Genomic DNA, 17,004 nt, shown 5'->3' on the forward strand with positions numbered 1-17,004 from the left:
ATTAAATATAGTCCACATATACTGCTCTAATTTCAAAGGAAATTATATATATATATATATATATATATATATATATATATATGATTAAAAAAATCAAATAATCAAGAAAGTAGCCAAGAAACATTGCCAGAAAAAAAAAAATAGAGTGATGGGTGTGTATGAACAGTAAGGTCTGGGCATTAATCATATCAGCCCTATCAGACTTAAAACCCTTCAACAAAGCATGATAAATTACAGCTCTGAGAGGGGACCACAGCACCTCCGCTCCCGCATCTCTCCCATGATTCTGCAGGGCTGCACATACACACTGTGTGCTATGCGAGATCAAGGCAGAGGCATCAGGACACATGGTTATCCCTCCACACAGATACGGTGTGTTTGAAGAAGATGAAGATCTTTGGGAGGGTCTTCATCAGGAGTGAAGCTGACACCTTTGCTACCCTGGATTTCAGGCCAGTGAGTGAGCAGGAGTGTTTTAGAGCCACTATTAAAGTTTAATGAGAAGGCAAGGTAAGCTTTGTTGTATTTTTAATATGGACACAGCAGAGTATGAGGGAATAACAGGGTTTGATTCTGAGACTAAAACTGAAGGTTTTTTTTTCTTTTTTTTTTGCGTATTGATTTAATATCATCATCTTCTCAGCCTGAGATGCTGAAATGAACATGAAGGATACACAAGAATTCATTCTAAAGTCATTGTGACGAAATGATTTGTCTTTACATGAATGAATCGCAGTTGTATGATCTTCATGGATTGATTAATTAAAGGTCGATAGCAACAACAACAACAACCAGAAACACAACGGCAGCACAGACACACACAATCACAATCACACAAAGCGACACAGAAGCATCACTTACCCTGAGTTGGTCCGTATCACAGCTCATTGGTTGTCCTGGAATCTGTCAACAGAGACATACAAATTAGAGTAACACATTACACACCAAATACAGCACCTCCCTTCAGTAATTACAAGTCAATCATATAGAGTGGGCTGAGGGGAGAGAAAATGAGATCTGTCAAAACTGATGTTTGCAACATGGGACCATGCAAAAGGTGGCGAGAGCAGGGAATAAGACAGGCAAGACATAGTTTCCATGCCAGAAATGGTACACATAACAATATTTTCCTATTTTTTTTCCCCCTCCAAAATGGAAGTGGAATAAAGCAAGTGGATCTAAACTGGTTTTGCTTCAGGAAACAGATTTCACATCAGCATTCAAGATGTGACCATATGGTACCAGAATTGAACAAAAGTATGTCTGTGTTAAAATCACTCGAAATCAAATTACTATTGAGATTGTGTGTGTGCGTGCATGATTTTTGTGAAGGTTTAAATTTGAATTATTCCACATTTAAAATATACTGCAGCTTATATTATGTTAGAAAACTCATTTTTAAAGAGTTACTATAGAGTTTTTCGTTGTAATACATCAACATTTAAAATATTTGTGCGTAATAAAATGTATTGATATTACCATAAACTGCATAGCACCAATACTATCAAGCTGAACTGAACTTTAAAACTAAAATTATTTTCATATTTTCATTAGTTTCATAGTCTCTCAACAGCCAATAATTCACACAAAAACAATGTAGTTCACACAAAGTGAACCTATATTTAATGTATATTGATTTTGTTCATGGATTTTAAGGATGAGAGGATGTCAAGCAACCTGTCTATGCCAGCATCTGCTATTCACAGATGAGACAGATGTGTTTGCCCCAAAATATCATAGTGTGATTGGATGCATAGCTGTCAACATTGAACATTGAAAATAAGGGAGTTTTCCCGGAATCCATCCCCAAAATAAGGGATTTTTTTTTTTTTTGCACGATTCTTACCCACAAACTTTAAAAATAAAGCACTAATCCTTAAAAGTCTAAAGAGTTCATAACTAACGTAAGCTTATGTGTGAGAGAGAAAGAGACAGTGTCATTTAAAGAAAAAAAAAATCTACATTTGGATTAGCGGTGTGTTGCTCTTGCATTTGGACAACAATTTCCACTGTTAGCCTATCACACATCTTCCAAAATCCGCAAAATAGGGAAGTGGGCTGTCTGTTTATTTCAATTACATTTACACATAGCCTATTTAGCCTGATGGTGGACCATCACTCAGAAAACACACTATCCTATCTTTATATCCTCCTGAGGCCCAGAACGTTTTTTTTTCTTCTTCATGTAATCACATTGTTAAGAGCATAAGAAACAAATGGAAAAAAATAAAATATATTTTATTCATATATTTGAAAATCGATTTATAATAATTATTATTTGTTTAAATTACATTGATATCTGAATTTATGTAAAAACCTAGACTTTCAAACATCAAAATGTAATTTATTAATATGTATTCGAGTACAAAATGACATACAGCTAGCCTAAACATAGTTTTCTATTTTTTATTTATTTTGCCTGGAAACGCAAAGAAATTCTAGGCAAAAAACACGCTTGCCTGTCGCGTGAAAAATTGGCGTCAGTTCTATTTCTAGCAGGCACGCGTTTTCTGGAGACGCGCGCGTCACGCAGGCAGCGTGCAAGCTCTAATCTGTTAACATGGGAGCCGAAATAAAAACGGACACGCCACGCAGCCAGTGTGTCTCCGGCCAGTGCGCGCGGCACCGCATCCGAGGATAAACGACTTCAAGCCGAATCTGTCCGAGCTCGTACGTCTCACACAATCAGAGAGTAAATACGGGATATTTTACGGGAAAATACTAAAACGGGAAGACAGCGGGGAAAGAGCTAAAATACGTGAGAAACCCGGAAAAAACGGGAGGGTTGACAGCTATGATTGGATGTGTGGCTTTTGACGTCAATAACAATATTGGAAGTGTTTTCTACTCATGAACTAAATATGATTGTGCGGCTTGTACAATACAATCTAATTCAATTAAGAAGAGATCTGCGAAACATTTTTGGGTCGTAACCCACCAGTTGAGAACCACCGCTATAAAAATGACATTTAACTCTATTGAGCAGAGTATTTCTACATGCCTTGATGCAAAGAGTTTCTCACTAATCAATCACACTCAACCCACAAAATGCAGGGGGGGGGGGGGGGGAGAGAAAAAGATTTCTAATTTTGTTAATGCTTGTTGAGTGTCTGAAAGAGAACTACACAATTAAGAGATTAGGGTCTGGTTACGCTGGGAGGGTTCCTGGATATACCACTAATCTTCCGCTCATGTCTGCCGTCAATACATCCATAATGCACAGGCCAATCTTCATTTAAGAAATAGAATCTGTGTTACAAACGCTCTCTTCAAATGTAATGATATTAACAGTTCCACTTTCCTCTCAGCCTAAAACACTTAGCTGTTTTTTAAAGTGTGCTCATTTCCCATTAGCCAAGCCACTGAGTGAAGCCGAATAAGATTTTCATCATTTAGTAACTGGACATAGCTGCTGAAAGAGGATTACGACCAACAGATAGAGGGAATAAAGGCCAGGAAAATGGCTTTGATTTGATATGATATGAGAAAAAAAAAGTATGCATTAACCTTGTCACCTCAAAATATCTGCATATCAAATTAGTAGTAAATCTTCTGCTAACGGCAACTCGCTGGTATTTGGCAAACCACTCTTGACCGTAAAACGCTACACTTCTAAAGAATGTATATATCGTGCGCAAAGTTTTCAATTCATAGTAACAAAATTCAAGTAACGACAAGCATTTCTTTTTAACACACAGTTTAACAAGAAAGTTTTATGCAAATGAATGTCTTTTCCCTGTAAAAAAGAGGCAAAGAAAATCAGGGCACCACTAGGTTTTCTTGTAGGCTAGGAATTGTATTATTTAGAGCCGCTGACCTTAATGATGGCTCACTTGTTTTGGTAGCACTTTCCTTTCAGCCACTGGCCCCTAGCAGGTCGTTAAGAGAAGCTTCTCAATAGCTCTGGGGCACACAGCATGTTTCTGGATTCAGACCGCTGGCATACATTTTTATATATAGTCCTGTGCTGCTGAAATCTGAAATTCAAACCATTTCATTTTTCCCCTCTCTGTTATTATTATTATTATTATTTTTTTAACAAGGACTGACATTCATTTTTTGTGTTTTTTTTTTTTTTTTTTATAACTTTATGTCATTATATCATCAAGGCTGTCAACTGAATACAATTTTTTCCAAGTAATTCATTTTAATTCAATTAATTTCTTGATGTGCCATTTCTCCTATTTCATGCCAGATGCTGATTATTTGAGACAGGAGTGGCAGAAAAGTCAATCACTGAAGAGATATTACAAAAGGTGAAACTAGAAAGAAATATATTGTTTACTTTTCACATTCAAACACACATACACACACATGCACAAACAGTTATTATACATATATTCACAATTTGATATAATATGTAGCATGTAATAATAAGTGTGGATAATGGTATGGGGACATGATTCAATTTATTACAAACAATTATGTGTTCATTAAAAAAAAAAATACTTTATAGGTATACTTCATTAAAGAGCACCTATCATGGATTTTTGAAAATGACTGTTCATATGGTGTGGAATATAGCTCTAAGGGAATGAAAACATCCTGCAAAGATTTATATCTGAAAGTGCACCGTATATAAAGTTATTGTCTTTCAAAAGTAAGAGTCGACTCTGAGTCTAAATTAATTGTTTTTGAAACGAGTCATTAGCTGTTACATCGTGACGTAGAGAGGTCATTGGCCGCTCCCAACAACTCCGCGCGCAGACTTGAAGTGACGTCTAGAACACATTCAAATACTTCAGCTGAATCGCATCATGTCGAGAAGACGCTGTATTCTACATTGCAAAGACAGTTCAGCCACTTGTTTCCATTGTCCAGGGACGAGCATGTTAAGAATCAGTGGTCAGAGTTCATTTTTGCAACAGTATAGCCCGAACCTTGTGTTCTCATCATTTTAATGAAGAATCATTAGCAAGCCGGTCGTTCATGAAAGAGGGCTCATTATCCAGTGCATATGGATCAGGTTCGTCATCCTCCGAATCACAATCTGTAAGTAATATTAATAATGTTTGCTGTTATGTTTTCTGTAGCATGCACAATGTAGTTGTACATCCAGACATTCATTGAAAAATGGCAATTACCTCCTAAACGACTTAGCCAAATATGACTTCGCTCTATATAATAAGCACTGCCCTTCAAAAGCCGTCGCAATTTGAGTTTCGCCGGGAAAGCTTGCTCTTGAGTAAGGGACCGTGTGGAAAGTGCACTTTTTCTTCAAACACTATACAATTTTCAACACTTGACAAGCTATAATCCTGGTTATGGGCGTTCCGTTACCGAAGTCTCTGCCTACGGTTTACCAATAACAACTGACTGGGTCATTTGACCAATCGCCGCAGATTCGCGTCACTCAAAGGAGGTGTTTGGGAAAATGAATCGTCGAACGAATCATTTGGGAGTCGTTGAGCAAATCAGTTCAAAATAAAAGCATATTATAAGACAAATAAAGTGTTTTTTATCCTTGCATGCACGTTAAACTGTTTTTGGGAACTCCTAAAACAAAAATGGGAACATTTCAAATGCTATGATAGGGGCTCTTTAACAAACGTAATCATTTTTATATGAACTAAATCCCATGTGTTGAGTGGAGTCTGATTGCTAACAGGGTGTAAATTGTTTCAAGTTCCCTTTTCAGGGCTTCTCAGGCACACACAATTCCACAAAAGCTGCGGCATACTGTGTGGAGATAGGCTCAAACCGCTCAGAAGAGGCTCTTGTTCGGTAATGATACTTTCCAGATGAAATCAAGGGGAAAACCAACAATAGTAGCGCAAACAGCCCTCCTCCGTATGAAAGGACAAAAGGACTCTCGAAGGGCTTGCTTATCCTTTACCTCTAATGGTCTGCTTCCCTCCTTTTCACTCAGAATACTCTCTCTCTCTCTCTCTCTCTCTCTCTCTCTCTCTCTCTCGCTGACTTGCGTAAAGTACTTGAGAGAGACAGACAGAGATGGAGGGTAATACTGAACTGTTGCGGCACAGAATTGCAGAATGGAGAGCTAAAGAAAGAGGGAGTGAGAGAGAGAGCAGGCCTAATTCAGTCCCTCAATGAGCTCTATAGGTCTTACACATGCAGCGGAAAAAGCAGAATGAAAAAATGTCAATAAGTAGCACTCTGCTGAGTACAAGCGGCAGAACACGGCCGAGCAGAATGACTTTATTAAGCTGACACAGAAGACTGCGCTCAGCCGGACCGATGGATAGAGTGGGAAGAGAGCAAGACCGAGGAAGAAAGCATAACAGAAAATCAGAAACTAAACAAAGGAAAGTCGGCACTGTGCTACGATTGAAAATCAATCCCCTGATAAATCTGTGAAAACTTCACCAGACCCCCAGAGATGGAATTAAGGGTACCTTTACACAACAATGATGTATTAAAAACAAAAACATTCTTTTTTTTCTTTGGGTTTCTCACATACAGACAACAACATTGTCAAAACAAAAAACACTGAGTAATGCAGCCAGGCCAATAGTTGGCAATGTTACTTTTTAAAAGAAACACTACGTGGCTATAGACTGGACACAGAATACACGTGTGCATGATGTTACCAATTTCACATACAGTATTTTTTTTTTTTTTGTAGTTTACATGGAGAGACGATAACAATATTGTTTTCAAAAACGAGCCCTTTGAAATCCATTTTCAAAGTTTGCATTTTCAGGGCCTCAGAGTGCCGTTGTCGTGCACATTAAAAGTTTTTTATTTTTAGTTGAAAATTGTGTTGCGTACTCAAAAAAATGGTTTTGTGGCACTGTTCTTTTTACCCAAATATTTTTTTGTTGAAGTGACACACATATTTGTTTTACCACCAAAACACTATTGTATTGGGTTGGTTTAATTAACTTAACCTGTATAATTTTCCACTTAATTATCAATCGTTAAACTAATGTGTGTTCGCGATTCAAAAAAATCCGGATGTGAGGATTTCCAACGTATTGGATGAAGATGGCTTGTGAAAAAGGTGGCAATGTGCATGGCCTCAAAGAAAACATAAAGTTAACCTAAAGGCAAAGTTTTTCATTTCTGTTAGTATTTCGGAAAGTCTTTTCTGGAATGATTTCAATATACTGCAATGAAAAAAAAAAATTCTTCAAATTGCTGTAAACAATTGCTATACATTTTATCTAAACCTAATTTGATTGTGTTCAATCTGCTTAAAATATGTGAAATTAAAGTTTACTTAATCCGTTTGGGTTAGATTACATTAATGATTTGTGTTGCAGTAAATAAAACTGGGCGGTGCTTGTTAGTTCCCAGCATCCTTTGTATATAGCCTAGCAGAATTAAGAGAGAATAAATGTTGAAATTAAGAGATATTTCATCTGTTTTTGAGAAAACTAGGAAAGAGGAAAACTTTATAGTGTGTAATTGTGTTTAATGTTCAATTACATTATAACCATTATACTATTATAACTAACTATTATAACCATTTAAATTAGTGGGTTACCATTGTGGAGAAGAGTGGAGCATTTGGTTAGGATCTGGACTGATTCAGATTAAGTTTAAACCGTCTTGCTGAAAATGCATATACATCTTAGCATTTAATTGTTAATATGCTATTATTGGCTAACAGCTAGATATACTCTAAAAATACTACATACTTGCTACAAAAAAAAAAAAAAAAAAAAAAAAAACTAAAGCATGTTCACTACACTTAAAAGATTTAAGTTACAGGGAAGCAATTCTATTGATTTGTTTGGACATTATTATTACATGGATTCTCAATCAGTTGTGTTGTCACAACACAAGGAGCTCACATTCAAAATAATTTGATTGTGTGGAACCACTGTCCATAATTTTATTAAGTTAGTTTAAAGGTTTTTTTTTTTGAGTGTGTCTTTTGGCACAGGCGTCAAGTATTCCAAGACATAATAATATAATATTTGATCTAACAATGACACTAAGACAATTTGATTATATAATTAAAAGTAACAATTTCTGCAAGGTCTGTATATAAAATAACAGAAATGTTTTCCAAATGGCTTTTAATAAACATTATATTATAATTTCAAATTGTTTCTTGTAAATTAACATCTCTTTATTTTAACAAGATTAACAAGTTTATTTTAGAAGCAGAATATGATGTTCTTTTAGAACAATTACATTGATTTTAGTCACTGTCCCTTTTTAACATCAACCAATCAGTCACTCAATCACTAAATCAATAAATATATAAATATATAAGATATTCCAATGAGACTTGTACAAGTTAAGACTGTCATTATTTAAAATCAATTTATCAATTTGCTTTTATACATTTAATATATAATGTAAGCTACAAATGCTTAAAAATATTTCACACACACACACACACACACACATTACTGTGGTTAACATTATTTATGAGCACATTAAAGTCATTATATGGTTTACAATAAGACAATAGAGAAGACTATTAATAATAATTGTATAAAGCATTACACATGTATATGGTTCATAGAAAGAGTTACTAGATAAATCTGCAGCCATATCGTTCACCACTTAGCAGGAAGCACAGAATCATGACATGCTCCAGGGGATAAAATGTCCATAACAACATATAGCGATCCACTGATGTTAGAATAAAGATAAGCCCAAAATTGAACCCTGCGGTTCTCTATACAGTGAAAACGCAGCACTTTATTTCAATTAAACCTATTGATGTTAGATCAAAGGTAATGCTAATAAAATGCTAATGGCATCTGTATTAGAAAAGCCATTCCAGTCCCTCTAAGCATTGATGAATACATTTCTAAAATGTTTGGCTGAGAGAGAGAGAGAGAGAGAGAGAGAGAGAGAGAGAGAGAGAGAGAGAGAGAGAGAGAGAGAGAGAGAGAGAGAGAGAGAGAGAGAGAGAGAGAGAGAGAGAGAGAGCTATAGGTTCTGCTAATTTATGCGCTGTTCCGAGGAATAATGAGAAAGGAGGGTGGGTGAAGAAAGTGAGAGCTGAGCCAGCAGAAATCCCCAATGCTGCAGTAGCCCTACTGAATCCTGCACTTTCACAACACTAAGCTTATCAGAGAGAGTGGAGGGGAAGAGGCAGCCAGATCTAAGCCTTTTAAGACTCTTCATCAATATTAGAATATCTGGACTGGCAGGGCCTTCATACCATTAGGTGCACCGTTACAGACTTTTGAGGACATCAGAGAGAAGTCTAGGGTTTGCAGCATGATGTTGCCAAAGCTGTTGAGAGGAAACATGCCAATAGACCTTATGCACCAGAGAAATAAACACGCAGCCATCTTCAGAATTGTGTGTTTTGTGGTAGTCCTATATATTTCTATGGCATCGCTGTCCAGGTGTAATGAGCTGAAGTGGATTTACTTCTTGTAGAGTTAACTAAAGTTGTCATGAGCATTGTAATGTTTGAAGCGGATGCCATAACAAATGACATTAAAACGAGAGGTTCATTCATAAAAACAAATGCATTGCTAAAAAGGGGCGGGGCTACATAAGGTCAATAGGTGCCTGTAATTCCTCTATGTTGAAGGAATGTGACTTCTTCTTTATGCACTTTATTATAAAGGGTCGTAACATTCATAGTCATTTAAGGGGATAATTCACCCAAATGTTCAGATTACTGCTCATCAATATATTTTTTTTTTTCAGTGACCAATAATTGGATACATTGTTTTGAGGCGAAAAACTAAATGGTGTGAATGAATGGGCAACTTCCTTTTATAACTTAACTGACCTTTTGTGAGATCACCTTAAAAACCTACACAACAAAATGTATATTATTCCAACACTCCCATATGAATATCATCTGAAAACAACAACAACATGGCCATATCAATTCACCCATTCATCACTTTGTATGATCCACTTATTCTGGATCATTAAAAAGGAAGAGATTATAGCCATTTGATTAGAAGATTACAGAATAAGTTATGAATCATAAAAAAACATACAGTAGCCACACTAAAGTGATTATTAAAGTGACATCATTTTTTATTATCATTAAGGTACAAATAGTGCTTCCTCATTACCAATCCAAACGTGTACAAGAGCAAGGGTTCTCTCTTGCAATATTGAGTTTGGGGCTTAAAAGCAAAATGATGCTGTCGATACAACAGGCAGGGTAAAAAGAGAGATAGAGGGAGGATGAATTCAGTGCTCATTAATCTATAGACCTTCATCAGCCCGGGCTGCAGGTTCACATAGCCTTTCCTGACATCTTCTCAAAAGAGATCACACTCACTGATGCATCCTTCTTTGTTCTTGCTGATCCACCACAATTACCCCAACTCTTCTTCTAGGCTCAGTTTGAACAAAATGGCAAAACAGAGGCCAATTTGCTCGCTTCTATACCCTCCCCCAAACACACACTAGCACATGTGCTGGGACTTCTGGGACAATTGAGCAATGTTCCTTATGTATACAGCTGTTAAACTGCTTGGCTGTATGCTGAGGTTAATACCAAACCAACAAATTGCAAGTTCTATCTATCGATCTATCTATCTATATATATCTATCTATCTATTATATGTTTATACATTTAAGAGTAAAATGGGAAAAAAATAGCTATAGTAAAGTACAGTAAAATGTAAAACAATGAAGAAGCTCTATAAAGTCAGTAATTACATTTTATGGTTACATATCAAATGTTTGTCAATTAAAATAATACCTTCAATTTCTATTATACTAAATTCAACACATTCTCATCCGTTGGCATCATATAGGTCAACCTTTTACTCCATTTTGGACAACTGGTTTTACACAGTGAGAATGAACCATACTCTGATATATAATTGAGGCTCTGATCCCCCAAACACTTAAAGGGGAGCTGGAGGATTAGTCGCCCTCCATGAGCCTGTCCCCCTCACTCCGCATGGCTCCAGATACTTTATTTTGACAGGCTGAGCAGAGAAATACCACCACAGAATACATCAAGTTCTCAATTATTGGATTATCTCAAAGTGATATCATTACCACAGAACATTCTCTCCAATCATTGATTGCATTTTTCAATTTATTTCACGATTAATGCAAGTAGCCTGACCGAACAATTGTCTGATGAGTTCTGGAACCCCATCAATATATTCTTCTCCTGGCCCACATGAGCAGTCTGTGTGTTTTATAGCTCGGGAAAAAAAAAAAAACATCTCTCATCCCTCCTGTCTCGTACCTCTCAATTATTCTAAAGGGCTACCAATCTCATCTAGCAGGTAGATAGACCATGTGAATGAGAATTACAATTTTAAATGCAAATACACTGAACTGAATGCTATTTTATCACATGTCAGGGGAAGCTGCTTTGGAGAATGCTAATGCAGTCTGTCTTGTCCAGGCAAGCAGCTCCCTTTCACAAGTGCTTTGATCAAGCAGTTGTTCTGTTTACCGCAGGAAATCACATTAGTTAGTTTTATATTAACACAATATCACAATTAAGTGGACATGTGGTGTATTTCACATAATTTCTACTTTGGTTTGAGTAGAAATTATGCACAATATTTTGTATTGCTCGATAGCTGGATCTGGATTGTCATCACGAGGTAGGCCTATGTTATTTAGCTATGCGTGTAATGCGTGAATCGGTGGGCGGGGCTAAACCGGCAATGTTGAAGTCGTTGATCTTTATTTGACTGATAAGGACGTTTTCAGTTCTGAAACTTGCAGGATATTCTTTTAATATTATGACCTTTTAGATGTCAAATGCTCAAGGAAAATTTGATTTCTCAGTTCATCACCCCTTTAAGCCACTGTAGGGTTCGACAATAAGGACTGTTCGATGGAGTGAAAGAAGCTTATCTTTTGCACATGTTTTTAAGTCTGGTATAATATAAACATTCAAGTATTTTTAATTATTCAAATTCAAGCACAAAAAACAGCACTTCACTTTATACAGTAAAGACTAGTGTTCATTGTGGTTTATTATGAAAGACTCCCTTCAATAATGTTTGAACATTATATCACAGCAGTTTTTGTTAGGGAATCGAAATTGGAATCAATCGAAAATTGTGAAATTTCCCCTGTATATAACATTTTGGTGGTTTATTTATTAGAATATGGGTCAAAACAACAACAATTTAACTATTTATTTACATTTTTTGGTGAGGCCAGAGAAAATTGTCACCACTGTCCCAACTGGGCCAGTAGAAAAAAAAATCGTTCAGCTCTGCACCGTTTTCAAACACTGATAATAAGAAAAACCAGTGTTTCTTGAGAAGCAAACCAGAATATAAGCGTTATTTCTGAAGGACACTGATGACTGGACTGGAGTAATGATGCTGAAAATCCAGCTTCGACATCACAGGAATAAATTACATTTTAAAATATTAAAATAGAAAACTGTTATTTTGAATTTTAATAATATTTCAAAATATTGCGCTGTCTTTGGTCTTTGATAGCAGCCTTGGTGAGTATTAGAGACTTTTTTTTCAAAAACATTAAAATTCAGACCTACCCTTAACTTCTGAACATCAGTGTGTGTGTATACACCTATAACCTGTGTGACACTAATTGCAAATCTTAACTTGATTCAGTATGATAACGTTTTCTGATAATTAATTCTTGATTAGGGTGATTCTGCTTTGTCAGAACCGTATTATTTAGTTTCATGTTTTCCTCATTGATGGCTACAGGTGCTAATTACAATGGTAAATCATTTATGCAGAGGCAGACAAATGATGGCCGGGCACTGAGGGGCTGGCGGAAAGGTCTCAGTTACAAACGATGTGAGATAAATCATCTGCTCGCCATTTTTACACACATCATGCAATTATGCACTCAACACATGATATCTGCTTAATCTAGTTCATTTAGGTGATACATCACAGAAACAACATAAAGCCATGGCGTGGTCAGTGTCGGCATCCTGCAGATCTTAGCAATTCCGTATGCAACGCCTATAATGCAGTGAATAATTATATATGGACTGTTCTGGTGTAAGCAGGCAGTGGAGATACAATCGGGCGAGTTCAGCCACACACCCTTCCCATAACTCAGATGAGAACAGCTTTCCGGAGGTAAGAAGAACTGCTGCTATGCCACAGCTTGGAGACTTCAGGATTTATTTGCAATTTTCTCCATCAATTATCCCATTTCTGTTGCCGTCAAATCTACATCGATTGTGCCAAACTTTTAAAATAATTAGAATGGCACAGAACCATCAAAGACACTAAGAAACCATCCAAAATGCAATAAGCCTCAGAGCCAGGAGATGCCAACGCAAAAGATCCTGTCAGAGCATCTGAGCTATTCACTACTTAAACTGGATCAAACGGAAATGATTTTAGAATGGGGCATATATAAAATACAGACCCTGCCTGCATTTGTGTTACTTGTCAGTGGTACTTTTTATTATAATACATATTCAACTTGACAACAATTAGTAAGGGCATCTACATAAACACACACAAAAAAAAATGGTGTAGAATTTACTTTGAAACAGTTTTCACTCAGAAATAGCTAGTAAATTTAACAAACAATTACAAAGAAACAGTGAGCAAGTAACGGTAAATTAAACATGCAATTTTGAGGTTTAAAGACTGAAATAGTATTTTCTTGTAAAAGGTGCTTCAATTATATGTTTTATTTACAAAAATCACACACAAAATTGCAATATTATCAAAAAATTTGGAAATCTAAGATAGACTTAAAAGATCTAATACAATCAAACATATGCCCCAAAAAATATAAATAATGCCTCCCAACTGTTAACTGTACGAACAACATACTTTAATATATTTTGCATCACTAATGTTTAAAAATGAATGTTAATTCACACATAATTCTCATAAAATGAGTGATTCAATTTTCCTTAAAACATGCAAAAACAAAAGTTGCCTTTGGATTCATTACTGGTTACTATATAAATCTGCTTTGAAACACTTACGAAAATCTCTACAAATAAAAGTGACTTGATTTAACCAACCAAACACGCATTCAAAGCCTGACTAACATCTAGACTTTCCAAGACCATTTTTAATGGAAAATAATCATTAGATACGAGTGTGCCATCTAAGAAATCCAAACTCTCTCTCCTTTTCCTGCTCTCGCTGTCACCATTTATTTATGCGTATAAGACGAAGAGGAATGGTTCTCGAGAAGAACCCTTGATTAAAAGAGGAAGTAGAAATAATGATTAGTTGGGGTTTGGTCAATGCCAGGAGATTTAGATGTTTACAAAGGTGTCCACAGCAGCCAGATATGCGATCACTTACCAACACAGATAGAAAGTGCTTTCCCGGAAGGAGTAATTTCATAGCACTCATTTATTCATTACGTCCATTGCAACCTCTTAAGTGCATCCAAAGCTTTTTAGGCCAAGCAATGAATTGCACTGGCAGTCACATGGCATCAGCATCGTTCAGTAATTCTGCCGGGTTACTGTGAGCGGCGGTCAAACACAAGGAAGGCTTCAGAGATTGGTGCCGCAGTTTCACTTCCAGCCAATGAGCACAGGCAATGACTTATTGAGCAATTTGCATGGCATTTGGAATGGATTGGAGGAAAGGAGCATTAACATTTCGTGATGCATTTCCTGCCATGAGTTCACCAGGGTTTTTTTCTTCTTTTTTTTTACACCATAGCACATGCTCACTCACTCACACACCCATAACGTGACCCGCAATAAGGTTGATGCAAGCCTTGGTTGTCAGGGAAGTGTTATTTCTGAGCCTCATCCTCACTAAAGGCAACTTTTCAGAGCCTCACATTCAGCCATTGAGGCCCACTGTTATGCTTGAGAGGGAAAATCAAGAAACATTTGGTTCTCCATTCGCCCCTCTCCCCTTTTTACTCCTGAAAATCCCACTTAAGAGAAACCACCATAAAAGACTCAATTAAAGGTCAAATATCCAGTCACCACTGAGGAGGCTAATTAAGTGGCCTTCAAAGCTCTCAGAGTCCATCTGAATAGATAATATAACTGATTTGGTACGGGAGCTCCTTTGCACATAGAGAAAATGACTACTACCTAGTTAGCATGCTACTGATGGCATGAACTGTTCTCAAAAGAATGCATCTTATATCAAACAAACATAATGATCATACTATCTGCCCATTTCATTTCAGAAAGAAAAAACTAATTGTATATATATATATATATATATATATATATATATATATATATATATATATACAGTATAAAGCAGTATTTGATATTCCCTAGCATGGATGTAGATCTACCTTCATACACAACAAAGAGAAAATAAAATGAAAGCCCTTAGAGCAATTTCAGTTTGTAGAACCATTGATCCACAACATATATAGATCCATGCAGGTCTGCTGTTGCTCCACACACTGTGAGCAGGGAAAAATACTATGAAACTACCCATACATTTAATTAGTTAAGCTAGTCAAAGAAGAGTAGTATGCTACAAGCTGCTTACTAAATTTATTTAAAGGATTGCAATATCTGTCTAAATATAAAATTGAACTCATTTGAGATTTTTTTGAACAGGCTAATTTCAATTTCAATAACTAATCAATTTATTCAAATTGATTAAATAAATATAGCCTAAACAAATATGACAGCGCAACAGACTTGGCTGTAAAGCTGAGTGCAATACAATTTTTTTAAAACTAGCATTTTGTTACACTGCATATAAGGTACCACCAGTGTATTCTAGTATTATTTATATAATATCATGTTATTTATTAAAATTTCAAATTAGTTTATATTTTTATATTTTAAGTTTTCATTTCAATTTTAGGGCCAGATGTACAAACAGCTTGCGTAAGTGCAAACCATCTTTTGGAAAAACAAAAACAAAAAAAACACTAAAGAATTATAGCTCTGAAAAGGTGTGGACACGGTTATTTTTGTGGCTGATCTTATTTAATATGCATTTGTAGGAGTTTCCCCTTTCAGATGCAAAATTTATTGGAGGAGAGTATTTAAATGGATAATGCAAGGTGATTTACTAAGATTTGTGGTCGTCAATTTACTGGTATTTGTCGCCATTATTTAACAGCCAAAAAAGCATGTCTAAAACCAGACACTAATTTGCGCTGCTCTTGGTAGATTGCATTGGTCATAACAGAAATGATCTTGTAGTGTCAGTGTTCTTTTATTTGCGTGTCATCAGAAGATCACGTGCAGAACTTGCCACTCCCATCTGCGCTTTTATGGGATTGCGCTCTCATGTAAATTTGCACTGTTTAGTAAACCTGGCCCTTAAACTTAGTAGGGGTGTGTCACGATTCTCCAAATCGTCGATTCGATTACATTTTCGATTCTAAGGTCACAGTTCGATTCGATTCTCGATTTTTATCAATCAGACAATCAGGATGCTCTCTGTCTCACATGCGCTTCATGAGGTACACACGCAAGGTCTCTCGCTCTCTCCCTCTCTGCCGTGCGCGAAAGACGGTTTGGAGCACAGTTTTTTCTCTCGACATGCACGCTCGTTCTTGCTCATTCACTCTAGATTGCGGGAGATTTTAACTAATTTGCGTGCATCAGGGAGCCGCTATAAATATGCGGGAGACTCCCGGAACATCCGCGAGTCTTGGGATGTCTGCAAACTGTTGCTTTTTTGAAGCGTGAACGTTGTCAACATTACTCTGGAAATCCAAAAATCTTCCACACCTGCGACTTCAATGAAAGAGGAGGGGATTCTATCGATGGGTCTCCTGTATCTGCAGCTTACATGCTATCTTTAGAATAGCTGTAGCTAAGTTAGAGGAGGTTGACCATAGACTCACAGCACTTCAACCCGCCGTGTTTTTTTCCACTTGGCAAGCCGAACGGACGTGACGTGGGGGTGTAGCAGCATCGATGATTGTGAATTAATTTCGATCGATTTCGATTTTAATTAACTTAGATCGATTTCGATTTTAAAATCAAAATCACGACACCCTCAAAACGTAGTATTTCTAGACCATGTGCTTTTTTTGTTCCACTGACCTGTCTCGCATTTTTAACAACAAAAACGCATTCTGTGTGAACCAGCCCTTCCTCTGTTTTGAATAGCTTCCCTACTGACTGTCATGGTACTAAAAATGCAGTTAGCTACTGTAAGTTCTCAAACTCTCTATACTGTGTATTACGCCACACCTTTAGCTTCATGCTGC

General features: G+C 36.5%; 1 protein-coding gene across 3 annotated transcripts in view; it reads right to left on the reverse strand.

Moving 5' to 3' along the window:
* rbfox1 (RNA binding fox-1 homolog 1) overlaps window positions 1-17,004 on the reverse strand; it is a 252,524-nt gene that overhangs the window by 158,475 nt on the left and 77,045 nt on the right. For 2 of the 3 annotated variants that reach the window (XM_039686223.2, XM_089128492.1), the window contains exon 2: window positions 862-903. The exons of the other annotated variant lie outside the window; for it this stretch is intronic. In XM_039686223.2, the coding sequence (XP_039542157.2) occupies window positions 862-903 (42 nt within the window). The remainder of the gene's footprint in view (window positions 1-861; window positions 904-17,004) is intronic. 3 annotated transcript variants of the gene reach the window in all.

Source organism: Pimephales promelas, chromosome 3 (genome assembly GCF_988280905.1).
Source record: "Pimephales promelas chromosome 3, fPimPro1.hap1.1, whole genome shotgun sequence".
In the NCBI taxonomy this organism is placed as follows: Eukaryota; Metazoa; Chordata; class Actinopteri; order Cypriniformes; family Leuciscidae; genus Pimephales; species Pimephales promelas.